Source organism: Trichoderma aggressivum (assembly GCF_033847375.1).
Source record: "Trichoderma aggressivum f. europaeum strain CBS 100526 chromosome Unknown scaffold_058, whole genome shotgun sequence".
Classification (NCBI taxonomy): Eukaryota; Fungi; Ascomycota; class Sordariomycetes; order Hypocreales; family Hypocreaceae; genus Trichoderma; species Trichoderma aggressivum.
The window spans coordinates 128446-154339 of NW_026946424.1; the positions used below are offsets into that span (position 1 = coordinate 128446).

The 25894-nt window shown below is 54.1% G+C and overlaps 6 protein-coding genes across 6 annotated transcripts; 3 read left to right on the top strand and 3 right to left on the bottom strand.

Moving 5' to 3' along the window:
* Positions 1-1940: 1940 nt before the first annotated feature.
* Triagg1_9754 (uncharacterized protein) lies at positions 1941-5517 on the top strand (the record flags this gene model as incomplete). Its single annotated transcript, XM_062904746.1, has 3 exons — positions 1941-2660; positions 2745-3375; positions 3449-5517. 3 exons carry the CDS (start codon positions 1941-1943, stop codon positions 5515-5517), a joined length of 3420 nt encoding a protein of 1139 aa, XP_062751324.1.
* Positions 5518-7415: 1898 nt separating this feature from the next.
* Positions 7416-8930, top strand: Triagg1_9755 (uncharacterized protein; the record flags this gene model as incomplete). The annotated part of the gene is made up of 5 exons (XM_062904747.1): positions 7416-7724; positions 7783-7851; positions 8222-8298; positions 8357-8453; positions 8511-8930. 5 exons carry the CDS (start codon positions 7416-7418, stop codon positions 8928-8930), a joined length of 972 nt encoding a protein of 323 aa, XP_062751325.1.
* Positions 8931-9738: 808 nt separating this feature from the next.
* Positions 9739-10520, bottom strand: Triagg1_9756 (uncharacterized protein; the record flags this gene model as incomplete). The annotated part of the gene is made up of 2 exons (XM_062904748.1): positions 9739-9901; positions 9979-10520. The coding sequence occupies 2 exons, from the start codon at positions 10518-10520 to the stop codon at positions 9739-9741; spliced, it is 705 nt and encodes a 234-aa protein (XP_062751326.1).
* Positions 10521-12398: 1878 nt separating this feature from the next.
* Positions 12399-13631, top strand: Triagg1_9757 (uncharacterized protein; the record flags this gene model as incomplete). The annotated part of the gene is made up of 3 exons (XM_062904750.1): positions 12399-12502; positions 12642-13426; positions 13501-13631. The coding sequence occupies 3 exons, from the start codon at positions 12399-12401 to the stop codon at positions 13629-13631; spliced, it is 1020 nt and encodes a 339-aa protein (XP_062751327.1).
* Positions 13632-14826: 1195 nt separating this feature from the next.
* On the bottom strand, positions 14827-16972 carry Triagg1_9758 (uncharacterized protein; the record flags this gene model as incomplete). Its single annotated transcript, XM_062904751.1, has 5 exons — positions 14827-15220; positions 15493-15554; positions 15854-15980; positions 16042-16506; positions 16920-16972. The coding sequence occupies 5 exons, from the start codon at positions 16970-16972 to the stop codon at positions 14827-14829; spliced, it is 1101 nt and encodes a 366-aa protein (XP_062751328.1).
* A 1700-nt stretch (positions 16973-18672) lies between these two features.
* On the bottom strand, positions 18673-19730 carry Triagg1_9759 (uncharacterized protein; the record flags this gene model as incomplete). The annotated part of the gene is made up of 3 exons (XM_062904752.1): positions 18673-18792; positions 18856-19433; positions 19526-19730. 3 exons carry the CDS (start codon positions 19728-19730, stop codon positions 18673-18675), a joined length of 903 nt encoding a protein of 300 aa, XP_062751329.1.
* Positions 19731-25894: the final 6164 nt, after the last annotated feature.

Below are 25894 nucleotides of genomic sequence, written 5' to 3' on the forward strand. Positions count from 1 at the left end.
CAGCAAAAGGGATGGCGATGTCGGTCGTGGGACAAATGGGCAAGGGCTTGCAAGTGTCGGCACAAATCAGGAACAGGCTTGTTGCAGATGCGCTATCGATAAAGTTGAAGAACTGCTAGGTTCTAGGTACCTCTAAAGCCTACTGCCGCCCTCTAACTGGTCAAGTACGAGTACTTTGAACATTACTGGTCCGCCTGATGCCGGTCTTTGACCCACTCGCATCGACCAGAGTCCAACTCCAGCATGACGCACTCAGCGGCTTGGCTGCTTGTTACCGAGTGCTTCCAGCTACTCGGATCCAATAGCTTCTAACCTTAGTAAAGCCAATGCCCTTTTTTGCTTTTTGTGTGCTATTTCCGTTTCCGGCTTTGTTTAGAGTTTGTTCGGTGAATCATTCACAATGAAAAGCAAATGACGGCCATTCTTTGCGAGAACGCCCTGCGCATGCTCTGGTCATGGTGATGGGCTTCACTCGTCAGCTTACGTGTCAGTACCTATAGTAGAGGCACGATGCTGCTGTTCTCAGTGATGGGTATGAGTTGTGGTTCCAAGGCAGACGATCCTGCGCCTAGTCGGAGCTATCGATGTCCTTTTGATTCACGGGCTGCTGAAAGCCACACGAGTCTCCTTTAGTGCAATTAGCTTTCAGCTCCCTATTAGATATAAGTGGTCTGCAATAGGGGCGCTTTTCTGCTGACTGCCCCAGTTGATAACGCATCCATGATTCATGCCGGTGGTCTCTGAGAACGACGGAAATAGAAATTGGTCACCCAGCCACCGCAGACACAATGATGAAATAGGGCAGAGGACGGGGGGGAAACAAAGACAAATAGGGAGACAGGAGATCACAAAAGGGTCAACAACGAGCCAAGACAAAAAGAAAGAAAGAAAGCTGGTGCATTGATGTTTCAAGCCTTGTTTATCGTCGACGGGATGGACAAGGGATGGAGTTTGCTGGCACGCCGTCAGTAGGTCGGCCTTTGTGGTGGGACGGCAGAAGAGACAGCTGCAGCACAGATGCCCGAATGCCAGCTCAGGCCTGGGCAAACAAACAAATCTTTAGGTTCGACGACCCAACCTGAACCCATTCAAACGAACATGTGCTGTGGAGCCCGCAGCTGTGATGGCGCCTGAGGGGCCTGAGGGGCCTGAGGGATGCCGCCTAGATGAGCTGTCGCCCAGCCCCCGTCCAACCACTGAGCGATTCACGGCCCCTGGTGTGCTAGTTCCAGCGAGCCAGGTTCGGCCACGAGCCTTGCCTTGCAGTGCCTGATGCAACAAGCTGGGCGACAAAGCCAGCTTGAGCTGTGAATGTGCGCCAGTCTGTCTGCACTGGTGCCTTTGTCTGTATGATGTACTTGTATGTACGAAGAGGCGAGGCGAGGCCAGGCGAGGTGGTACCTGACGTAGGTACGAGTACCTGTACCTTGATGCTGAGTCCGGGCTGCTGTGCACTGGCAGGCCCTCGCACGCAGGTACCAAGTACGAGTACCGCCGCGGTGGATTCGCAGCGCTGGCTCGAAGGTTCATGGATAGCACTGCGGAGCATCAGCTCCCGTACCCAGCCGTGCCAAATCTCGCCCATCTCTCCGTTTCTCCGTTGCTGGCAGTACCTCTGGCATCGCCGCGCCGTGATATCTCAATACCTCGTGGGATACTCCGTACAGCCCCCCCGGCGCTGCGCTGCGTTACCTCATCCATCCTCTGTATCCATTCTCACCCTGCTCTCCCCCAGCCCTCCCCTGACAACGCGTGGATCTTCTCCTTTTTTATCTCGCAGCAGAGAGGAGGGACACTGATGCTTCCGTGACGCACGCGGGCCTTGCTTAATCTCGCCTCGCCCAGCCTTTGACGGCCTCTGTGAGCCTTTTTGCAGCCCGAGGCCGGCCCTGGCATCCCAAGCACAGCTTGACCTGACCAGTGCACTTTGACCGCTCGCCATGACAACCACAGCGTCTCAAGGCTCCGACTTCTCCCACACCTCCCCCTCGCGAGCCCCATCCCGGTCATATTCCACACGCTCCCGCCCCCCTCCCGTGCCAGTATCCTCTTCTGGCGGCGCGGCTGCCCCGTCTCCCAACTCCAACTCCACGTACCATCATCATCACCACTACCAAAACCAAGCTCAAGCCCAGGCTCAGAGCCAGAGCCAGAGCCAGAGCCAGAGCCAGAGCCAAACTCAACAACAACAGGCTCAGCAGCAGCAGCAGCAGCCTCGCCACCGTCGCCGCAGCTCCTCGTCGTCCCGCCCAGCTCAGGAGCCTCCGTCGGCTCAAAATGACTACGACACTTCGCATCTAGCCGCATCCCAGTCCAAGCGCAGCTCCAGCCGAGATCGCCCACCGCTCTCCTCTAATAACAGAGCAGCAGACGCCTCTCGATCCCATCGGAGGAGCACCAGTATCCGTTCCGCACACAATCGTCAAGGCCACTCCGAAATGCCTCCCTCGGCCGTCGCCAACAATGGCAGCGCTGCTGCTGCGTCGCACAGCGCTTCCCATGGCGCCGCCGACGCGACTCATGCCTCGTCCAGCGCCAAACAATCCAGGTCGCGCACCACCATTCCCACGCAGTCTGGCAAGTGGATTTTGGGTAAGACCATCGGCGCTGGCAGCATGGGCAAGGTGAAGTTGGCTCGCAAAGAAGATGGGAGTGAACAGGTTCGCATCTCTAAACCCCCTTTATACTAAGCTTGATATCCTTGGTTTTTGACGATGCCTGCTAACTCTGTGCCTCACTTCAAGGTTGCCTGCAAAATCATCCCTCGTGGCTCTACCGACGATGGCCACCAGAGTCGGGCGGAAAAAGAGCGCGCGGATCAGTCCAAGGAGATCCGAACTGCTCGCGAAGCTGCCATTGTCACCCTTCTCCACCACCCTCATATCTGCGGAATGCGGGATGTGGTCCGCACAAACTACCATTGGTACATGCTCTTTGAGTATGTCAACGGTGGCCAAATGCTCGACTACATCATCTCCCACGGCAAACTCAAGGAGAAGCAGGCCCGCAAATTCAGTCGCCAGATAGCCAGTGCCCTTGATTACTGTCATCGAAACAGTATCGTGCATCGCGATCTGAAAATCGAAAACATCCTCATCAGCAAGACTGGCGACATCAAGATCATCGATTTTGGCTTGAGTAACTTGTTCTCGCCTCGCGGCCATCTCAAGACTTTCTGCGGCAGTCTTTACTTCGCCGCTCCCGAGCTGCTGCAGGCAAGAGCATATACGGGGCCCGAAGTTGACGTGTGGAGTTTCGGTATCGTTCTCTACGTTCTCGTTTGTGGTAAAGTACCTTTCGACGATCAGAGCATGCCTGCTCTTCATGCAAAGATCAAGAAGGGACTCGTCGACTACCCAAGCTGGCTTTCAAATGGTGAGTACTCACGATCCCCCGACACGAAAGCAAAGCTTTGTCATTGAGTATTGTCTGACATTAATTCATCCAGAATGCAAACACCTCATGTCCCGAATGCTGGTAACGGACCCCAAGCAGCGAGCCACCATGCAAGAAGTTATGAACCACCCATGGATGGTTAAGGGATTCAGTGGGCCTCCAGACAACTATCTTCCGGTCCGAGAGCCGCTTACCGCAGATCTCGAGCCCGAAGTCATTCATGCCATGCAAGGATTCAACTTCGGTTCGCCCGAGACCATACGAGGTCAGCTTACAAAAGTCATCGAGTCTGAGGACTACCAAGCAGCTGTCAAGGCGTACCAAAGAGAAAAGGAACTGCCGCAGCCCACCAAAGAAAGTGAGAAGAAGCGTGGCTTTGGCTTTGACTTTTACAAGAGGAGGAACTCCAACAGTCGCGACACCCTTAGCGGGCCTAGCTCCGAGGCATTGCAAATTGGCGCCGATCCGCTCAACGCATTCAACCCACTCACCTCCATCTACTATCTCGTCAAAGAGAAGCAAGATCGTGAACATGCGGAGATGAGTCCACCACCGACTACGTCACGCGACAAGGAAAAAGAAAAGGAGCGGGAAAGGGAACGAGAGCGTGAGCGCGAACGTGAAAAGGAGAGAGAACGAGAGCGTGAAAAGGAAAAGGAAAAGGAGAAAGAACGCGAGCGTGAGCGTGAGCGCGAACGTGAAAAACTACCAGAGGGCGTGCCAGATTTGGCACCCCCTCAGGCAGCTCACACCAATCCTGCGGCCTATGAAATGCCGGGTGAGAGACCTACAGGCGGGCGAAGTCGACCCAGAGCTCGTACTCATGGTGAAGATGATGCGCCAGATTTGGTGAAGCAGCAGCACGTCCCTATACCACCCGAGACAAAGGCCGAGCAGCTACAGAAGAAAGAAGGCACCGCTGCCGGCCTACTGCGCCGCTTCAGCACTCGGAAACGCAGGGAGCCTGCGGAAAGGGAGAGAGACCGCTCCCATCCTCCTGTGGTACATGTTCACTCGCCACCTGAAGGTGCTCCTACGGCGCCTAGAAAGAGCTTCAGCATCCGACGAGGACGGCGAGACCGTGACGACCAAGGTCGCATTGCGCTACCGTCTGGCGGCAGCCAGCCGCAACATAGCGAGCTTCTGAGCCCCCCGCTGTCTGCTGGCGGCGTTCGTGGATCGCGGAAATCAGGTCTCGGACGATCGACCAGCGTCAACTCAGCGGACCTTCGCCGACGGGACAATGGCAGCACCATGTCAGCGAGAGAGCCACCCTTGACGAGCGGCTCCGGCTCGGACCAATCAGTTTCAAACGACCAGTCTTCAACGGTGCAAAGGGGCCATGGACATTCGCAGTCGGTGGCAATGAGAGCCAAATCACTGGGACACGCGCGCCGGGAGAGCGTTCAGCAACGTCGACTTCGTAGAGAAGCCGCCCAAGAGTCTAATGTGCCTGAAGAAACGGACTTGGAGCAGGAGCAAAGCGGCGTTTCCACTGATAGATTAGACAGCGCTGAGTTGGCCAAGCCAGTATACCTCAAGGGTCTTTTCAGCGTTTCAACCACCTCGGGCAAGTCGGTCCCGGCCATTCGTACGGATATTCGAAGGGTATTGAAGCAACTCAATGTCGACTATATCGAAATTCGAGGAGGCTTCAGCTGCAAGTACACACCAAGCATCGACTTGAACAGGGTTCAGGATACTCCCAGCAGCCCGCCATCCCAAACTCCGGGGCACCGCCGTCGCTTTAGCTTTGGTGGCCTCATGCGGGGTGAGGACCGTGATCGCGACGACATCCCACAGATGGAACGGTCCCCCATTACCCCAAGGACCCCGGGACGACAGGATCGTGACCGCACCCGTGATCACAGCTACTCCAATTCCGAGGAGTCGGTGGATAGCATCCCCCGAAGGAGCGGAGGAGTATCGAGACGCGTGCCTGGAGAGACGACAACGCAAGTACAGAGCGATTTGGGAGGCAGCATGGTGATGGAGTTTGAGATTTTCATCGTCAAGGTTCCTCTGCTCTCTCTGCACGGCATCCAGTTCAAGAGAATGACTGGAAACACGTGGCAGTACAAAAATATGGCGGACCAGATCCTCAAGGAGCTGAGGCTTTAATCTATCCTCTCTCAGACACAAAAGACGAAAAAAAAAGACGCATCTTTCGGGCTAGCGATAGCGTCAGCGGTGATATGGGACAGTTGGCTTGAGCGAAGGCAAAGGATGGGAAAAAGAGGGATGAGAAAGGGATCCTCCGCCTGATGATGCGGAGGGGGGGGAGTTTCTCTCGCCATGCCGGCGAGTAATGACAATTATTGAAAATAGAAGGAGAGGGCGCCTTTGTATATGGCATGTTGCGGCATTTCACGTACGTAGCCGGAGTTTTTTTCTTTTCTTTTCTTTCGTTTTCCACTTTTCTTTTCTACCCTTGATGGTGTGAGGATTTCGGGACTGGCAGTCGGATGAGCGCCAGCAAAGGGATGAGAATTGTTTGGGGGTGGCGCTTTAATCACATTGGGGAGCACATGAGGCATACATCTTGGTTACTCATCCACGCTTAGATTACGTATTAATAAATAGCAATATGATTCGCGGTATGGGAATTTTCTCTTTTCTGTTGTTGTTTCTTTTTTCTTGTGGTCATTGGAGTTATATAAGTGTTATTAGGGATCATCCCCTTAACCCATGCCGTGGTGATGTTTGACCGTGTTTGTAGAGGAATCATCCATGTTTCACGCAAAGTGAGTTGCACTACTAACAAATACTACCTAGTACAAGTACAGTCTGTACTATCAAGAGTTGTTTCACCCCAAAACACTGTCTGGTCGTGTTTCTCATTGAGCCATTGTTTGCGTACTGTAATGACATCAATACGCAAGCAAACCTCTTAGCGCTCCGTGCCATCCAGGTCAAGTCCTTAGAGCATCATGCAAAGTTGGCCATGTCGATTGGAAGGGGTAACGAGGGCTATGAAACCCTAGCAATAGGAAGATATAACTTGTTGATGCGCAATTGCTTTAGATTGTCTCATGTAGCTTTGCTCGCTTGGAGTGCGGCTATGCGTGCTTTTTCGGCCATGACATTTGGATCTGCAAGGAAGATTGAGACAAAAGATACCATGCAACTAAGTACTAAGTATAAGTAACTCGTTCCTTAGCGACAGGTAGAGCTCTAGCGCCCGTCTGGATGAGGCAACTGCAGTCCAGGACAAGGTACCTAGCAGATGGTGGGAGTAGCGCAAAGTAAGGTACGTGTATGCGCGTGTAATTGAAAGCTACTAGGTACCTAGGTGCTACTACTAGATATCACGGTACCTTGGTCTGCAGTCTAATGGTACCTTTCCCAGCGCTGCACGCACACCATCGCGCTCCGTACCTCCAACTACGTAATCGGGTCCTCGCCTACCAGGTCGCCTATGTATGTACTGACGTACGGCGCACAGTAGCAAGGCAAGAGCAGCGGAGAGCATGGGCAGGGCGGGTCCCGATTGCATGGTCACCTGCGTCTCTGCGAGCGCACGCGGACGGCAGAAAAAAGGCCCGGCAGGTGGCAGCCTCTCGACCCTCTTTTGCTCTTGCTCGTGCCTCTTTTTTTGCCTCTTTGCCGCTAAGACACTCAAACGCGGGGCCTACTATGCCGCTTTCGGCGATTCTGCCGCCTCTGACCGTCCCCACGCAACCTTGCAGCCGCCAGCCTCTTTCGCTCTTCTTCTTCGCTTGATAGCAAGCTCTGGCCTTGGATCTCAGCTCCTCACACTAGCCGCCGTCCATTTCTTCATCCTTCCTCCGGCTGCGCTTGTTATATCTCGCTCGCCCGCCTTGTTCCTTGGACGAATTCACCGGACCGCTGAAGAGAGAAGAAAAAGAGAGAGAGAGAGAGAGAAAAGGAACCAGAAGCCTAGTCCAGTGCTCACGAGAAAGCACCAGATTCCGGACTCTTGCCAGACGCGGACTCTAGGTCGCCCGCCATGACTGAGGTTTCGTCCACCAGGCTGTACTTGGGGAACCTCCCTCGACATGGTCCATCTCCATTGCTTCCCGCTCCCCGTGGCTACCACTAACTGGCTTCCCGCAGCTACCAAGGCCGATGTCGAGGCTCACTTTGCGACCCACGGTACCGGAGAGATCACCGAAGTGAAGCTGATGAATGGCTTCGGCTTCATCGAGTACAAGGACGCAATGGACGCCCGCGATGTCGTTCCAGGTTCGCACGCCCCGTTCAACCGCCGCTTGCTATGGATTCAATCGTTGCTAACCAGTCGCGCTCTCTTGCCGCCGTCATATAGCCTTTCGTATGTCATCGCCCCCAACATCTTTGCCTTGCCCGTCCAATTACCCCGTCGCCTTCGTTCCGCTTGAGTGCTAATCCGCGATTGCAATAAAGATGGATCCGATTTTATGGGAGAACGCCTCACCGTTCAGTTTGCCCGTGGAACTCGACACCGAGAAGGCGGTATGGGACACGAGCGTGCTCCGCCGCGACCGCGTAGAACTCCTCATCGAATGCAGATTACAGGACTTCCGAATGATACCAGTTGGCAGGTCTGTTCCCTCTCCCAGTTTATTGCTCCTGGATTCCACGGGACTTGCGTGCCTTTTCTATCATATACTTGGAGCGTTTTGGTTTGCTGTGCCTTGCTTTGGGTCGGCGTATGCACCCCGCATCGTCCTTCCCTCCCCCTTCGTTCTGGACTGGCGACTCCGGCCTGGCATCCCTGGTTCCTGACTTGATGGATTTTTTGGCGTGCCGATACGTGGACTGTTTTTTACTCGAGGCTTTTCTCCTCCTCCTTGGCAACGACTTACGTGGATTCTGCGAATAGGACCTGAAAGATTTCGCCCGTCAATCAAGCCTTGACGTGGTGTACTCTGAGACTGGCCGTGACTCCAATGGTCGAGGGTAAGTTTGAATCCGCTATTTCAACCCTTGCCATTGTTGCTAACAAAAAGGCCTTTAGCTTTGTCGAATTCGAGACTGCCGCAGACCTGAGAACAGCTGTCGAAAAGCTAGATGGCCGCGAATTCAAAGGAAGTCGCGTCCAGTGCCTCGTTGATGTAAGTTGTTGGCATGTCCCCTCGCATGGGCCGCTTGCTCACCCATGTGACCTTTAGACTCAACCCGATATGCCGCCGCGGGGGGATCGTGGCCGATCCCGTTCGCCAGGGCGCCGGCCTTACCCTCCCCCAGCATTCGATAACTATGACCGCCGAGGACCGCCTCACCGAGGATACAACCGTGAGACCGGCCCGTCGTACGGCTACCGTGACCGAAGCCCTCGTCGCGAGTACTACGATGATAGAGCACCACGCTATCGTTCGCCCCCCCGGCGACCGGTGGAAGATTACCCGCCACCTCGAGGCCGTTATGAAGAGCCTTACCGCCGCGATTACCCGCCACCTCCCGACCCTTATGCAAACGGTGGTCGACCGGCGTATGACCGGCCACCAAGAGAATTCCCCCCAAGAGAACCAGCATACCCCCGAGAGGGAGCGTATGCGCGTGATTACGATCGTGGCGGGCGCTACTGGTAAATTTTACTCTCTATTCTGTCTCTTGTCTCAGAGCACACATCATGGAGCTTTTTACTCTATCTCCCCCATCGCCCGTCTTTCTTTCAACGTGTCTTTAATGTATGCACTCGCTCTCTTGGCGGAATTGGCCTTGACCAAAGGTGATAGATGACCGCAAACGGATCTTTTTATCAATTCGAAAAGCTGGCCGCCTGGCCTGGACAGACTAGTTCTTACGAGTTCGTAGCTAGTGCGGGGGAGGTGGGAGTTTCTGGACTTTACAATAGGTCAAGCAGCCTGCTATTTGCTATTTCGATAGGAATGGATACCGGAGGACGATATACCAGGACCGAGACTCTTGATGAGCAGAATGAACATGGGACTACTAACCGGCTGGAAAGGGGGGAGCTCCGGAACACATGATATCACATGGGAGGCAAGAGAGTCAGGCTGTATGATTTAACGGGATTTACGCAGGGTTCTATTTGGTCTCTTTCTTTGCGCTTGATTGCTTTTATTTTTGCTTTTTTTCTTCTTTTATCTTACTTTGACATTCTTGCAACAAAAGATGTGTTGACCCAGGCACGTGCTAGCCGAACAGTAAATAAAGATGACGTAAAAGATACAAATATTTGACAAGGACATGGTGAAACGCGATATACAAATCCACATATAGCCGGTCATCATCGTTGGTATTATACACAGGCCCTGTTTCTGGTTCCCTGACGACACATTCTCGCTCAACATGCTCCCTTGTATACAGGGATGGGCGCTGCTAGTGCGGCAAGCATGTATTAGAAAGCTCCTTGTTTGTCTCGAGCCGGTCCGCCTAGATCGTCTTTTTCCACTGAGAGTAGACGCCGATGGCGCTGCTGACTGTTCCGGCCAGGCCGACGAAGCCGTCGTCGAAGCCAACCCAGCCGAGGGCGGAGGAGGGAATGGTCAAGTCGCAAACGTCAGAGACGAGCTGCAGATGGCTGGCGGCTCGCTCTCTAGAGAGATTATACACATTAGCATCGAGTTTTTTCTTTTCTTACGTGATGGTGTATGGAGGGGATGGGGAACCCACTTGAGGATCTGCTTGCTCTCGACGACGCCCTCGCCGTCCTTGCGATCGATCTTGGCCTCGCGCTGCTTGAGGCGGTACAGCGTGTAGACCTGGCCGGCGATGCTGAAGATGAGACCCATGGCCCAGAAGCGGGAAGCGTGCTGCTGCAGCGTCTTGGCGGCGTGCCACTTGCGAATGCCGGCGGCGTCGCCCACGGTCAGGGCGTCAAAGGTGAGGTAGCCGGCATAGCCCACCTGGCGGCCGACGGCGGCGTAGCGCAGGAAGGGCTCGGCGGCCTTTGCGTCGGCGGCCTGGGCGGCGGCCTTGAAGTGCTCGACGTTTTTTCCGACGCGCATGATCTTGCGGGCGAGGCCAAACTGCTTCTTGATGGCGTTCCAGGGGGCCATTTGCGAGGGCGAGCCGTTTGTGCGGAGGAGGTACCAGGCGTAGAAGCGGGCAAAGTACTGTATCGCGCGGAGGATCTTGTCGCGGCCGACGGTGGTGGCGACGAAGCGCAGGTAATGGGCCACCGTGGGGTGGTAGACGAGGGTGTCGGCGACCATGATTGACGGTTTTTTTCTTCTTTTGTTTTGGTTTTAGGTGGGATGTGTGGTAGAGCACGCGCTCATCGGACGCAAGAAGAAGAAGTTGGCTGTTTTATCGCTGAAGGGGGACTTCGATGACGTTTGCTTATCCTCCCCTAAGGTGAAAATAAGAGAAAAGGCGGTATCAAAATTGAAAGCAACAAGAATTAGTAGTATAGGGGAGAAAAGAAGAATGCAATAAAAAGAAGAAACTCTCGTGAGGCAAATTTAGTTTTAGAGAGAGAGGGTGATGGTTTAGCCGCGACTGGAAGTTCGTTGGAGTCGCAAAGCCGACGGCAAGTCGTTGGCGTGCGAAGGCCACATGCCGAGGTATAACTTTTGCAGTAGTAAAAGCGACTTGACGTCCCCCACAAGCAACCCAAAAACTGGAGAGGAAAGAGTTTGGGTCGTTTTTGGTCAAGGTCAAGGGAAAAAGTTGGGGCTGGGGTAAAGAGAGGCCCGGGTTCCGGAGTAGACCCGCCCGCAAAAACAGGACGGACAGCAATTGGCACGTGAAATCAAGCGACTTATGTAATGCAGCTGGATTATGTAATTAGCTTAGCCTTATGTTAACTGTGTTGAGCGGAATAATACCGGATGAACTTTCTCACAACAGCCCTTTTGCGCCCTGCTTTGCGCCGCTTTTGCCCCAACTTCCGCCCAGCTTCAGCTTCAGCTCCTGACACAATTCTTAGCTAATCATTATCTACCATGAACATTCCCCTCTCGGCACCGCTCGGCTCCCCATCCCGAGCTGCAGCCCAACTCACGTGGACCCTCCGCGCCACCGCCCCGAAACGGGAATCTTTTAGCTTCCTCCTTGCTGCTTCTTCCCGGGAAATCCTCTTACACAGATTGCGCTCTTTGAGCTTCGGCAGCTGGGCATCGAACGGGCTTAACCGGGCAAAGGAAAGAAGAAAAGAAGGGTCTGTCTTTTCCCGTCCGTGGGGGGAGAGAGATTACAGTATCGTATCACCATGAGAGAAAAAAAAGAAAAGAGAAACTCCCAAAGGGGGGGGCCGAAAGAAAGAGGGACAGAAAAGCTCCCCTCATCCGGTGAATACCGTAGCCCGGAAGCCAAGTGCTCATGGCCCGGGTGGCCCCTTCGGTATAGTCGGTTAAAGCATGACTCTCTGCTGTGTAAGAGTTTTGTCACTTGATAGGAAGCCAAAAGAATACAGCAAGCAAAGAAACGTCCAGACGGATCTTCCCACCCACCCCCTGGCAAAAACACACATTCCAATTGCAAATCAAAGGGCCCAGAGTAGCCGCTCGCTCCCGTATTGAACGAGAGCCGCACAAGCCATCCTTGAGGGAACTTAACCTGGCCAAAGAGGGACCTGCGTTTCTAGTCCCGGCCGGATGGCAGCAGCGGGTTTACGCGATTGTTTCTCGATTTTCGGGCGTCTTGTGATCAGTTGTCCGTAGTGCTGGGAACTTTTTTCTGTTTTTTTTCCCTTGCCCCCTTTCTCTCTCTCTCTCTCTCTTCTTCTTCTTCGACTTTATATATGAACGGTGGTTTCTTCCCGCTACCCTTTAAATTCAAACTCTCTCCAACAAAAAAAACCCCCACGATATACCCCGCGTCATCGCCTTGTATTTGCCGAGCTGTACCAGTGCTAGCCGTTGCCTCACTACAGCTTTTGCTCTTCTCCAACCAACAACAATCTCCCCAACTCTTTTCCATCCCCCCCTTCAATTCGATTCATTCCAGTCCAATTGCCTCTCAAAATACCCGCGTCGCCGAGATCTACATCCAGGGACACGGAATTTCCCACTGCCAGCAAAGCTCCTCTGCTGTACAACTAAAAACCCCAAGCTTCCCCCAAATTACATCATCGCCTATAAACCGCCACCATGAGCGTAGACACGGGCGAGAAAGTCAACACCCACATCATCACACTCACGCGCTTCCTTACCGAAGAGCAGATTAAGCACAAGGAAGCCACTGGTGATTTCACGTACGTATCAATCGATTTCACCTGCTGCCTTTACACTGCACAAACCTTGAACGAAATCCCACCCGCTATCCCGCTCTCCCACAATGAAGCAAACAGCATAGACAAACACTCATCATGAAATTAACCCTCGTTCAAACAGATTGCTTTGCCATGCCCTCCAATACTCCTTCAAGTCCATCGCCTACTACATCCGCCGCGCCACCCTCGTCAACCTGACCGGCCTGGCCGGCTCCTCCAACACCACCGGCGACGAGCAGAAGAAGCTCGACGTCATCTCCAACGACCTCTTCATCGAGGCCATGCGCTCCTGCGGCAAAGTCGCCATGCTGGTGTCCGAGGAAGAAGAGACGGAGATTCACTTTCCCCAGGCCGCCGGCGCCCGCTACATCGTCTCCTGCGACCCCATCGACGGCTCCTCCAACCTCGACGCCGGAGTGTCCGTCGGCACCATCTTCGCCGTCCACAAGATCCCCGACGGCGTCAACGTCGCCAGCAAGGAGGACATCCTCAAGCCCGGCACCGAGCTCGTCGCCGCCGGCTTCACAATGTACGGCGCCTCCGCCCAGCTCGTCATGACCATGAAGGGCAGCACCGTCAACGGCTTCACCCTCGACAACGGCATCGGCGAGTTCATCCTGTCCCACCCGGACATGCGCATCCCCAAGGCCCGCGCCATCTACTCCGTCAACGAGGGCAACTCGCTGTACTGGGAGGACAAGACCATCAACTACTTCAACTCGCTCAAGCAGGCCCAGGCCGACGGTAAGCCCTACAGCGCCCGTTACATCGGCAGCATGGTGGCCGATGCCTACCGCACGCTTCTGTACGGAGGCATCTTTGCCTACCCGGCGGACAAGAAGAGCCCCAAGGGCAAGCTTCGTATCCTATATGAGTGTGCGCCCATGGCTTTGGTTTTTGAGAATGGTAAGTCAAATCATATCAGCAGCCCCCTTTTTGGTAAATCTCGAACTGGAGACTAACTTTGGCACGCGATGAAGCTGGCGGCCAGGCTGTTGACAGCACAATGAACAGAATGCTGGAGGTCGTACCGGAGCACATCCACGACAGGTCAGGTATCTTCATGGGCAGTTATGATGAGATTGAAAAGGTCAAGTCCTTTTACAAATAAAACAACCCCAGGCAAAACAACCCCAGGCAAAAGGGCAGCGAATGAAGACGGGAGAGGCGAGTGGGAAGCATGACATGAGTAGAAATTGCATCATGGTCCATTGATTTGCACCAAGCATGACGTCTATATCGCCATCTTTTCTAGATGGATTCCAATCATATAAACTTGAATATAATTGTACAAATCACATATTGCAACTTGCCGTCTTCTTCCACGCGCCCCAACTTTTCATGAGAGAAAACTCAGAGTAAGAGACAGAAACTCACCTGGTGGCTTACCAAAGCTTCGGTATCGGCCTCCGCGTATTCTGCTTCCACTCTTGATAGCCATTCTAATCCCCGTACCACTTGTCATACTTTGCTTTAGAAAGGGACAACGCCAGGCACCTTGAAAAAGCAAAAACGCTGCAAAAGCCGGACTGGCGAATGCCAAGGTAGTGGCCGCGAGGATGCCCAAGACTCCCCCAGATGGACCAAGAGATTGCTACATCGGTCGTCGGGCAAGCACGCCGGCTGTCGGGGTGATTCCTCCAAAGTAGTTGGGGGAACCAACTACCTATCAGTCATCACATCCTCCGTTAGTTTCATGCTCGTTGTTTCGAACCCTCCCAATAGGATTCTCAAAGTCGTAATATTCTACAAATGCCTGTTTGAGAAAAGCCCGCCTGTCATAGCCTCCTCATCAAAGTAGCTTTAAGCTTCTTCTCCTTTTTGCCACCGCATCGTACACAAAAAGCCCAGAGCCCAGAGCCAATTAAGCTCCCCCGGCAGTGATTCTCGGGAAGTAGCAGATGTCAACACTTGCGGTAGGGAATGGCGTCGAGCATAATTAGGGGCATAAGCCCAGCCAAGTGAGACGCAGACGGCCTAGAAGAAGAAGGCTTCGAGAGAAGCGTAACGGGCTTTGTGGCGGATGGAAGCAAATCTGGAATAATAGTCAGTTGGTAGGAAAAGGCATTGCAAGAGAAAACAAGCCTAACTTTTTCGGTTTTGGTGGTGGAAGAGCAATTAGTTCAGCCCTTTGGTTACATAAGAGGATAAAAAGGGGGAGACAAAAGAAGGGAAAACAGTGCGTATAAGTGTGTGTGAAGTTTGAATTCTCGGAGGATGACAGCCGGGGAAGTAAGAAAACCAAAATTCAATCCCCTCCTCCCGGCCGTGAGGAACTCCGGGATTAAGAGCTCAGAGGAGAAAGCTCACGCCGCAGAGCTCATGCCGCAGTCATTCCCGTCGCGAACGAGCTGCCTCAACAGCTCAGCATTCCCGCAGCGACATCCGCGCCCCGAGCCCGTCCGCTCACGCCCTCTCCTCAGCAGAAGAAGGCCCGGCAGCTCAGGAAGCTTTCGCGCCGGCGGCGTAAGCAGAACAGCAGCGCGCTCATAGGCGCGGGGAGATGTCAACCTTGGTGCGCCGACAGCCCCAGCCCCAGCACCCGGACCCGGACATGTCAAAGAAGCGCTCCGATCCGGGCAGCGAACTGGGGATCGCCACGGCGCGCCTTGGAGGGCAAGGGCGGTGGCGATGCAGAGAGGCCAAGGATCGCTGAAGGGGGGAGTGAAAGTCAGAACAGACAGAGCAGAGACATGGCTGCTGAGGCGATTACACGATTAGAATCTGACTGTGTTGCCGTAATTATCGGATTATGGTTGTGGTAATTATGTTGTTTTGACGTGAGCTTGCTTGCGCGGCGGTAGCAGCTTTGGTGAGAATCGGAAGAAACTACCGGCCATGGGTAAAACTATCAGCAGATACCGATACCTAGGTATAATCAATTCAAAAGCGAGGTTTTAAAATGTTTAGTAGATTCACTTATCTGACACTGCCTTGAAGAAGGGGTGCAGTGCACCCGATACGAATGCAACATGGTGACGACATCGTTGCCGCAAGCGCTGCAATCCAGCTGTAGGAAGCTATTCGCCTGCAACTGGTCACCGTGTAGACAGACCATTTCGTTTATCAGAATGACAGTTTCACATTCCAAGCACAAGATGCGACGTTGAATGATCAAAGCAGATGTTGATTAAGTAGTTGGTTTTGTGTAAAGCAGTTGTTTTGTCTGTTTTTTTTGTTGATAAGTTGCCGTAAGCCGTGTAAGTCGGCAGCAAGTCAAATCATATGCTTCCATCGTCATTTCAATTGTCCATCATCAATACAATTGGTGCAGCCCCTTCAAATCAATCCACATAGCAACAGTCGAAACCAACTACGCCGACTGGTTTGCACCGTCTTCAACGCCGCAGCTTCAACGGCAGCCTTGGGATCGTCATCCTCCTCCTCCTCTTCAATCTCTCTCTTGGCGGCAATAGCATGGATTTCGATGGAGAAATCCCCCTCTTGGTCTCCAAAGAAACTATAATTCTCACGAGTCAATTCTCTGAGTCTGTCACGCGTCGAGTCATCAAAAGGCTCACCTTCGCATCATCAAACCAACTCGTTTGACATTAGACAGGTCCAGCGGCTTCGCATCCGGCTTCGGCCTGCCTCGATACGTCGGCTTAAACGCACTCCACGGCAAAAACACCGTCTTCAAGTCAATCCCCGATCCGCCCTCCGAGACTGTGAATTCGGCCTCCCAGCTGATACCAGCCTCCTCACGCCCGTCGCCCCTCTTCGGGGGTATCTCGTCTTTGAGCGTCAGCGCGTATCGTTTGCCATCGGCTTCGGCCACTGAAACGACGATGCCCTCATAGCCGGAAAGATCCCAGTCCAGCACGCCCAAGCTATGCTGCGATGCGAAGCCGGCACCACCAAGCGTCTGGGTATCGAGATGGCCGTAGAACCGGACCTTTTCGGGGTTTATCACGGAGAGGTGGGACTGGCTGGCGCCTCCGCGGACACGATCATCTGAAGTGACCCATAACGAAGAGTCCCACGGTCTTTTGTTGGACGGAACCCCAGGGGGGGGCGGGTTTCAGTTAGCCTCGAGATGCTTCATTTTTCTTGGCTTCTTTGTTTTCTTTTTTGCCCACTCGCTTGCTTGCTACCTCCAATGGCTTCATCTCCCCCCTTTCTCTAGTCATTCATACCATCAAGGGGTGTGCTGCGGTGCCAAGAAGGAAGAGGCAAGAATTACAAACCCAAAGCCACCGCCGTGGTCTAGACTTCCGATTCGCTTCCAACTCATTCCCAATCGAGCCAATGATCAGATTAGGGCATGATAGGCTCCCACAGTGCGTATACCAATGAGGAAAAAGAGGTAGAGGGGTGAGGAAAACAAAAACAAAGAAGCCATCGCGGCGCAGGCAAACGGAGGCAAGGGCCGCAGAGGTGAGGGAGGGGAGTCTCTTACTGGTCTCCACCGTAGAGAAAGAGCAGTTGCTGCCAGCGAGTCGTGGCGTGCATCGTTGTTCGTTGGAAAGAGGTTGCGCGGCGGCGGTTTCTTTTTTTCTTTGTTGATGTGCAATTATTAATGGCGAGCAAGAGATGGCGAGTTTCAACTTGCTGCTCCAAAGTGCGTAGCCTCGCCAGCGGTAGCCTTGTTGGGTCAAGATTCAATGTTGCAGCGAGTAAGTTGAGCTTCGGCAAAGGTTGGTGCGGATACTCCGATCGGGCGAGGCAAAGCTGGAGCGGAGTATTCTTACTCCGGCTTTTTTCTCCAGATTCCAGATTTCCTTAGTAATGGCCTCGTGCTCTAAGCTCCGAAAAGTCCAGCGGAGACAAGCCAAGAGAAGTGACAAACCTGTCAAACCCAACTTCGGGGGGGCGTAACAATGGGCGATAAATCCGATCTCAAGCCACGAGCCACGAGCCACGAGCCAGCAAACCCAAAAATGATGCCAAATGCCACAAATGCACGCAGCAAAAGTCGCCCAGCGCCTCCGTTCCCACGTGCTTGATAGGTGACGGGGGTGGCTGCTCCTAGAAAGAAAGGAAGAAGCTGCTAGGAAATCCTTCCTCATGCTCTCACACACACACGCAACACGCATGTCCAAGCCCAACCATGGGCAAAAACAAGAAAAATGCCACTTCGAGGCGCAGAAAAGCCTCCGCTTCTCCGGCCAAATTCTCCCCGCAAAACTTTCCGTAGACACCAAGCAAAAAGAAATACAAGTACAGGTAGGGACCAAAAAGCAACGAGCCTTCGCTTGCACCCCAAGCGCCGGGCGATTGTGGCGCTACTATTTTTACCGCAGCGGCCGCAACCAAACTATCTCGAGGTAGTCAGTAGTGTGTGGCTTCGTCCACATGGCAGTTGGGCAGTGAACCCAAGCCATGCCAGTAGCGTCGCCGGTTCGTCCGCTGGGTCGGGACAGCAGCTTTGTCGACTTCACTTCCAAATCATCATGTTCTTGGTAGAGCTAGCTATAGGCACGATGCAAGCACGATGTAGGCACAAGAGAAGAAGATGTATGAACAATGTGTGTTTTTTTGTGATATTTGAGCACGCTTCTAGTGCCCGATCCGTAAAGTATTCCGGCGGGGATATCTAGTATAATCCAAAATGGAGAATAAAGTAAAAAAAGAGAAAACACCAAAAAAAAAGCTGTATCCAACAAACCTGTGCTGAGCATCAGGTTAGAGTACATGTACCCAAAAGACCAAGCCAGATGAGATGCTAATCACATCGATCAATCCGTTGCTCCTTGGAACGCCCGCCAATCCAACCCATCTTTCAAGTCATCCCAATTTCCACTTCGTAAAGAACACAAAAAAAAAACAAGTATAAAAAGGTGGTAACACAAATATTGAGCTCAACCAAGGCTCCCCAAGAAGAGTGAACGAGACCCACAATCGCCATGCTATTTGTCCTCATGAAAAAATAAAAAGTAAAAATAAAAGTACCCTTTGCGCACTAGTAGTGCTGTGAACCCCGTGCATAAAACCAGAAATCATTTTTCGTGATGTCAAATCACCACCTTGTTGAGACCGATGATCGGACTCGGTGAAGAGGCGGGAGAAGTAGTTGGTGACAAGGTGGTGCATATGTACTTCGGAGTGTACATGGAAAGGGAGGATGATGAATTGTATGAAATCTGGTATTTTTTGTCTGTTTTGCGTGTTTTTTTCTTCTTTGCTTTTGCTTTTCTGTTTTTGTTTCCAGTTTAATGCTGGTGCTGCATCATGGCCGGAGATCCGGGCATGGACAGCGGGGTTGTAGGGTACTCGAAGCCCGTCTCAGAGCAGGCAGCCGAGTGGTCGTATGAGTGCGACAGAGGAGGAGTCTGTGGCATTCAGAATCAGCAACGCAGATCCCGAGAGTAGGAGAGATGCCTAGCCGAACTCACCAGAGGGTTGGATGGGTCGTAGGGAGTGGGCATGCCCATGTCGTGAGTAGGCATGAAGCCATAGCCAATGTAGGGGCTGATGACGTTGTCGGGATACAGATCCCGCTTGATGGGCTCGCTGTAGTGTCCCAGAGGAGGCAGCGAAGCAGGCATGGCAGTGGCCGTCAGGTAGTTGGGGTAGGCCTCTGCGGTGGTCATGGTGGGATAGGCGTGAGCAGATCCGTAAGGGTTGATGAGCAGCTCATCGGGAGCCGGGTAGGTTGTGTAGGAGAAGACGGGCGGCGTGTTGGATCGCTCGCGCTCGTCGTGGTGGTGGTAGGCGGGAGGGGCAAAGGCAAGCTCCTCGTGCGACTCCATGGGAGGAGTGAATTGACCCTGAGACACGATGGCCTTGGGGGGAGTCGGCAGGCGGACGGGAGCAGGCTGGTGGGCCTTGTGTGCCTTGGAGATTGACTGGCGCTTGGTGATCTTGTTGTTGGGGCTGGTGGACTGCACTGGCGAAGGCTGCTTCTCAGCATCGCCCTCTTCGGATCCAGCACGGCGCTCAAGGTCCTCCAGACGGCGCTTAAGCTTCTTGCCTGCAAATGAGAGTTAGAGGGAGGGAAAAAAGAAAAAAGGCGAAAAAAAAAGATTGCGCTCCCAATTCCAAGAGTGTGCGAGTGAGACATACGGTAGTTGCGCTGAGCGATGCGGTTCTGTATCCTCCTGCGCTCGGCAAGATCTGAGATCTTGGTCCAATCCTCGTCAGGGTGGGCAGAGCTGCTGAAAGCACTGCTGGTGCCGTGGTTTGAGCAGTGCCTGGGAGGTGGAGGAGCCGGTGCCGCAACGGCAGCGTAGGCGTAGGGGTGTTGTTGTGAGATGGCGTACATGGCCATTGTGTGATGTGTTGATGTGTTGATGTTGTGTAGTAGAGAAATAAGAGCCGATATGACTGTTGTTGGAGGGGTGCAGAAGCAAGGCGGCCTTGGGCAAAGAGAAGAGACAAGTATGTAAAGAGGCTCTGCTTTAAATTGAAGAGTAAAGATGAAGATGGATGATTGGGATGAGATGTCGATTGGTATTATATAGCAGATGTGAGTCTGAGCAATTGTTGGATCGGAATGGTCATGACGGGTTGGACCAAGATGGGAGGACGAGAGAGTTAAATACTAGATGCCTCGACTTATCTGCCTGTGTCCGTCCAAAGCTCAGTGTGTATGCGACGAGACCCTGGACGGATGCTGCAGGGCTGCATGGGGCAGGCTTGAAGCCCGCCCAGCAAGGCTTTGTACTATGTAATTAGCGTTGTTCTGGGGGTGGGAGGGTGTGAGGCGTGTTGCAAAGAAAAGCTGTGACAGGCCATCCCGTCCACTCGAGCAAGGTCGATCGGTGCCGGGGGGCGTGGGAGTAGCAGGACAAAGACACGAGGTTTTGGGCTGCGCGGATGGATCTGGCTGTGCGCTCTGGCTTGACAGGGGGTGCGGCAGGAGTGGCCTATGCTGCAGTAGGCACTTGCAACTTGTGCAGGGGGGGTGTGGCCAGCACATCGACGCATGTTTTCGTGCCTGTGCAGTGACGGTAGGCGATGGTGTGGGAGTCTGCAGGCAGTTGCGAGTGGGATGCTGGATACTGCGGATAGAGCGGGGGGCCAGAGCAGCAAAGGGCAACAAGGGGGGGGGCGTGGCGCTACTGCCGCCTGTCGGGAGGCGTGAGGGAAGGGACTAGGTCTTGCCTGCCTCTGCCTCTGCCTCTAGCTCTGGACAGGGCACCCGGGAGGTACTTTTCTTAGTGTCAGTGCTGCCCCCCTCCCAATACGTGCCTAGCGCGTGTTTGCTGTTGTGCCGCTACTAATTGTAGCACCACATGGCTTTGGCTCTGGTCGCTGGTTTTGTCATGAGCCAAATTTGCCCGGTTTTTCGCACATCCCATCCAGTGCCAGTGCCCCATCTGGCAAGCATTCTGTTGACTGCTGTTCTGCTCCTGCTCTCCCTTGCCTTGCCTGGCCTGGCCTGGGCTGCTACTGCCACCAGACCAGACCAGCCGCGGGTCCCAGAAGAAGCGCCAAAAGGCCAGTCCGCCTGTCCCGCCTCTTTCCCCCTACATGCCTGTCGTCGCCCGGCAGGTACCTCTGCCGCCACGGCTCTATGGCGCTGTACCAGCTCGGATGCCGCACGTAGGTACTCGTACTTGCACTACACGCACTCGTAGGTACTCGCACCTTTCTACAGTATGATGAGCAGGATGCGACAGCCGGGGCTCCAGGCCGTGCGCCGGGGCAATTGTTGGGCCCTCTCCGCCTTTCCGCCCGACATATACCCGCTGGCTGTCGGCACCTCGTACTCAGTCCCAGCAAGACGCTGTTTCGCAACTCGCACCGGCAAGCATGGACTCGGACCGCCCACGTCCTAGGCGTGATACGATGCGAGCCTTATACGATGTGATTGTGATGCGAAAGCTGGCAAAGTCGCGGCATGGGGGACTGTCGGTCTGCTAGGTTACCGGCAGGCAGGGCAAGTAAGGTACAAGTGGCCAGGCTAGGATGCAAAGCCAACGCTGTGCCGTCGTCGTCATAGGGCTGCGCTGACATGGCTCTAATGCTATTCGACGCTTCGCAATGTTCGACTTCTCCTATTCTGCTAGCCACACAGTTCAAGCGTCTGTTTAGGCCCAAGCCATTGCGCTCCTAGTAGGGGGGCCTTCTAGACGTCGAGACGTTGCATTCGAAACATTGCGCCCAGAAAGGAACGGCACACGGCTAAGGCACCGGCCATTCCTTTGTGCTGTGCTAACGCTGTAGAAGGATCTTCGGACGAAATCGCATCTGGCCATTCCGCGCCTCGCATTGGCCAATGCGCCTTGGGAGGAAGGGCTTGCCGCCACCTTGTTGGAGATGGAATGCGTTGGCGGACCTTTTGCCGGCAGCCATTCTCCGACCGGAGGCCCGTGGAAATGGTACAAGTAGGTCACACGAGTTTACTGTACAGCACGGTGGTAGAAATGCCTCCTTGCGTCTATAATCTTTGGCAATGCAATGGCAGTCTACTCCGTACTCCGTACTCACTGTACGATGCAGCCCGCTCTGGCACGCACGCACAAACGGCGCCGGTGCGCTTTAGGCTTTCTACCGGCTCCCGGTAAAATCGGCAAACCTCGAAAACGTGCTGCTTCAAAACATCACAAAGTATAACTGTGCGGCCGGGATACTGTGCTCCATGTCGCTCACTCAGTTCCCGATCCTCATGGTAAACCCGTTGCGAGTTATTCTTGTCGCCTTACTGCCGCGTCGCCGCTTCGGACTTTGAATCGCAGCTCTTCGCTGTTTAACCCGAGCCAAAGGATTGGGGCTCAAGTGCTCGAATCGGCGAGAGAGGGGCGGCCTGGCTCCGATGCGCCCCCCCTTCCAATCTTGTCATTGTCAATCAATGCGGATGGCTCGCTCGTCCCGCCTTTCTTGGCCCATGACTCGACACAGCTCCCAAAACAGTGGCAGCACGAATAACACGGTTGGTCTCCCGGAATCTTGACAGAGGCCGTGGGAAAAGGGTTCAACTTGATTGCAAGTATTATTAGAATTATTTAGTAATCGTCAATGCGAAATGCCCAGGCGGCTCCGTACGTATATAGCGCTGCGTGGGAAAAGGTACAACGCGAAGCCAAAAACCACACATCGCTATCGCCAGGCGTGTGTGTGTGTCGTGTGTTGCTCCACGTTTACCTATCGCGGCCAACCTTTTTGCCGTCCTGGTGGCGGCGGGCTTGTCATGTTCTTCTCCTCTCTCGAAATAGAGAGCAAGCCCCCCAACAAAGGCATGTTATCCGTACCTTACTTTTGCGGTGGCGTCGCTGTAGGGCTCATGCTGCTCCGCCCGTAGGGCCAATGGCTCAAAGCGGCACATCATGATGGGCTACGAGTACCGGACGGACGTAAGTTTTAGGTTGCGGCATCAGACAGGCAGCGAAAGAGAGAGAGAGAGAGAGAGAGAGAGAGAGAGAGAAGTATGGAGACGGGTGACGGGCGTGCGACCTTTTGGCACGGTTGTCGCTAGAGAAGCGTCTTTGCACATGTAATCAAGGCAAACGGTAACGCCCCTGGCGGCGTGGCGTCTCTTTCATCCCGAGACAACGGCCGACGTCAAATGAGAAGCGTGGTTTGCAGCAGCCATGGCGCGCCATGATAGGCGAATCGTCAACGGTGACGCAGGATAGCCTCGTAAGGCGGCAGCTAGCAAGCAAGCAGGACTCTCGAACAGCGACCGGCTGTCGCCAAGAGAGCAGCACTGCCCGTCCCCCAAATCTCAAATCATCTCCCCCCCATGTTCATGACTCTCTGTCTCTCTCTCCTCATTGTCTAATACCTAGTACTGCACTGTAAACAGAGGAGCCAAAACTAACCAACTAACCAACTTGCCCTGCTAATGCTAATCAGGAGCTTTCCAGCGGGGAGGGGCGTGCGTGGCCACCTTGACCTTGGATTTGAGTTGACGAGGGAGAAGAAAAAAAGCTTGGGCTCAGCCTTCACCGGAGACTCTCGCTGCCGGCTGGCGGTGTTCTCAGTCCCCCAGGCCTCTGCCAAAAGGCGCCAGCCACCAGGAGGTTGAATTCAGCCTAACTCGTGGCAGCACACGTGCTAATTGTAAGGGCAGCTATTTTTGGCCTGCCCATGACGCCCATTACCAAAGCGACGCCAAACAAACGGATCGGTAGTGCTCGGGCCTGTGATTGGCCTCTTCCGGACTGTTGATGAGACTCCCAAGCTCCTCCTCCCCCCCCCCCCCGCCTGCTGGGGGACCATATTGCGCCTGCGACTAACTTAGTGCACTGGCGATATTGGGAACAGCGCGCGTTGTCTCTCTCCAAGATTCTGGCAATGGGCTCCTCCAAAAAGAGCCGCGGACAAGCGCCGAGCACCCCCCAATCACGCCAGTCCTACACGCGGACAGCTTTGGGTGAGCTTCTTGGCTAGCTTCATCTAATCCGCCGAGTCTAGCAAGCGAGGGTGGAAATGCTGCTGCTTTGCGAGCATTGCCGGCTACAGAAAAAGCTTCACGCTGACGCCCTTGGTTTGATGATCCCGTCACTGGTTCCTATCTATAGCAATTTCAAAAGAGCCTCCGGGAAACATGGCTAACCATCTCGCACTCTACTGGATTTCTGCGACGCTGGACAGACTCCCCCTCCCCTTCCCACACCCCGGGGGAGGGCCCTTTCATTTGCAGCACATGGCTATTCCATGGCACCACTGTCAGCGCCCAACCGTGCCGTCCCAACCCACCTCCCCCCCAATTACACGGTCTGCCAGCGTTTGGGTGCGTTGTTGTTGTTACAGAAGTGCAACGTACAGCATGCGTGCGAGATGCGCGGCTGTCTAACTCGGTACTGTACGCCGAGTCCCCAAGTTGCAACCAGAAAGGGGACCCCTTCCCCCCCGTTTTTCCCGTCTTGCCATTTGTCTTTTACTTGGCGAGTTGCGCGGCATGGAGATGCGCGGGGATTGCTGTGTTGCTGTGTTGTACGAATGCCTGCAATGGAGCTCTCTCCATCTGTGCATTTCTGCCAGACTGCCTGGCCCCAATTAGACGACCTTGCTGCCCGGGTCAGGTGGACTCCCACACTGTTATCGAAGCAGTACGAGCACTGCACGTACACGTACTCGTACCGAGCTCAGGCTCAGGCTCAGGCACGCGCAGAAATGGCCGGTCAATGTGGGTAGACCGGTGACTAATCCCCTTGTCGTTCTGCATGTACATACGTGTAATCACGATTTCCCCAACCGGCATCTGATGCACAGCTAGCAGCAGTACATCTGCCAGCGAGAAGCGCATATTGTGTACTAGCACAGCACCAGAGCCCTACGGGAAGTAAAGAGGCCCAAGCACCCACATCTCCAACTCCAGCCTCAGGCCTTGGGAAGAAATGGGAAATGATGCGCGTCAATCTTTTTGCCTCCGGAAAGCAAAAAATGACAAAGGGGGAAAATAAACGCTCGTAGCAGTTCGTGTAAACCGATACCATCTCCAACCCAGCAGGGCTGCCAGCCAAACTCCCCGGGGGGCAAGGGGGGCCAAAGTATCAGCATCATCATCATGAGCACCCCTTTCATTAGCTTTTGGAGGGTATGGGTCCAGTGTGCCGTGTGAAGTGTGAGCAGGTTCTGGTGGTTGGGCCGTGATCATCCCACGTCCACGTCCACGTCCACCGCGGCATCCCGGGAGCTCCTCCAAAAGATCCCGACCCCGGCTCGAAAGAAAAAGGCCGTCGCAAAGAGGACCAATACGGACGACGGCGTACCAACGAGGGGCTCTGGCTCACAGCACAAAGTAGCGGCGGCCGATCCCTTGCCTGAACTGAGCTTTAGATCACCGGTGACCTTTTTTGTCATCATCCCAAGCTCAGGGGTGTGGGGGCCCCGAGCCCAGCCAATGGGTCGTCTTCCCTAGCCGTCGGGACGCCATCTGCCACATGTCAACCTTCTGCCGAGCCTCCCTCTCAGCCCTACTATCCCAACGCTGTGGATAGGCAAAAGCCCGGTTGGTTCTCGTGCTGTCGTCAACGGGAAGGGGGGGGGTCGTATCCCTTGGATCTGGTTCGCCCTACGACACGCTCTTGTGCAGTGCTCAGCTCCTTAATTCTTACCACAACCGGCCATAAGAATCGGTGTGCTTTTCTCCCCCCCCCCCCTGAGTCTAAATAAAGCTTGCTTGCAAACAAATATGCAGGGTCGCAGACTAGAGAAGCAGAATGGAACAGTGGGAGGGAGAAATAGAATGGCCGAGAAGAGAGGGCGCGGGAGCAAAGGTGACGCCGATGGGTTGCGATTCCATAACATCTGTTGGCCTTGGTAATTTCGCGTCGCAACCACACCTCGAAGTCGTTTGCCTGTTATGGAATCCGGATTTAACACGACCGGACTATTGATGTCCAAGTCCAGTACGGGGTAGGAGATTGGAGATTAGAGATTGCCTAAGTGCCGTTCCAGTTTCCATTAGCGGCGCCACCACAATCACACACGCTACACCACGCCCACCAGCCACAATACCTGCCGCACTGCCGCCTCTTTTTT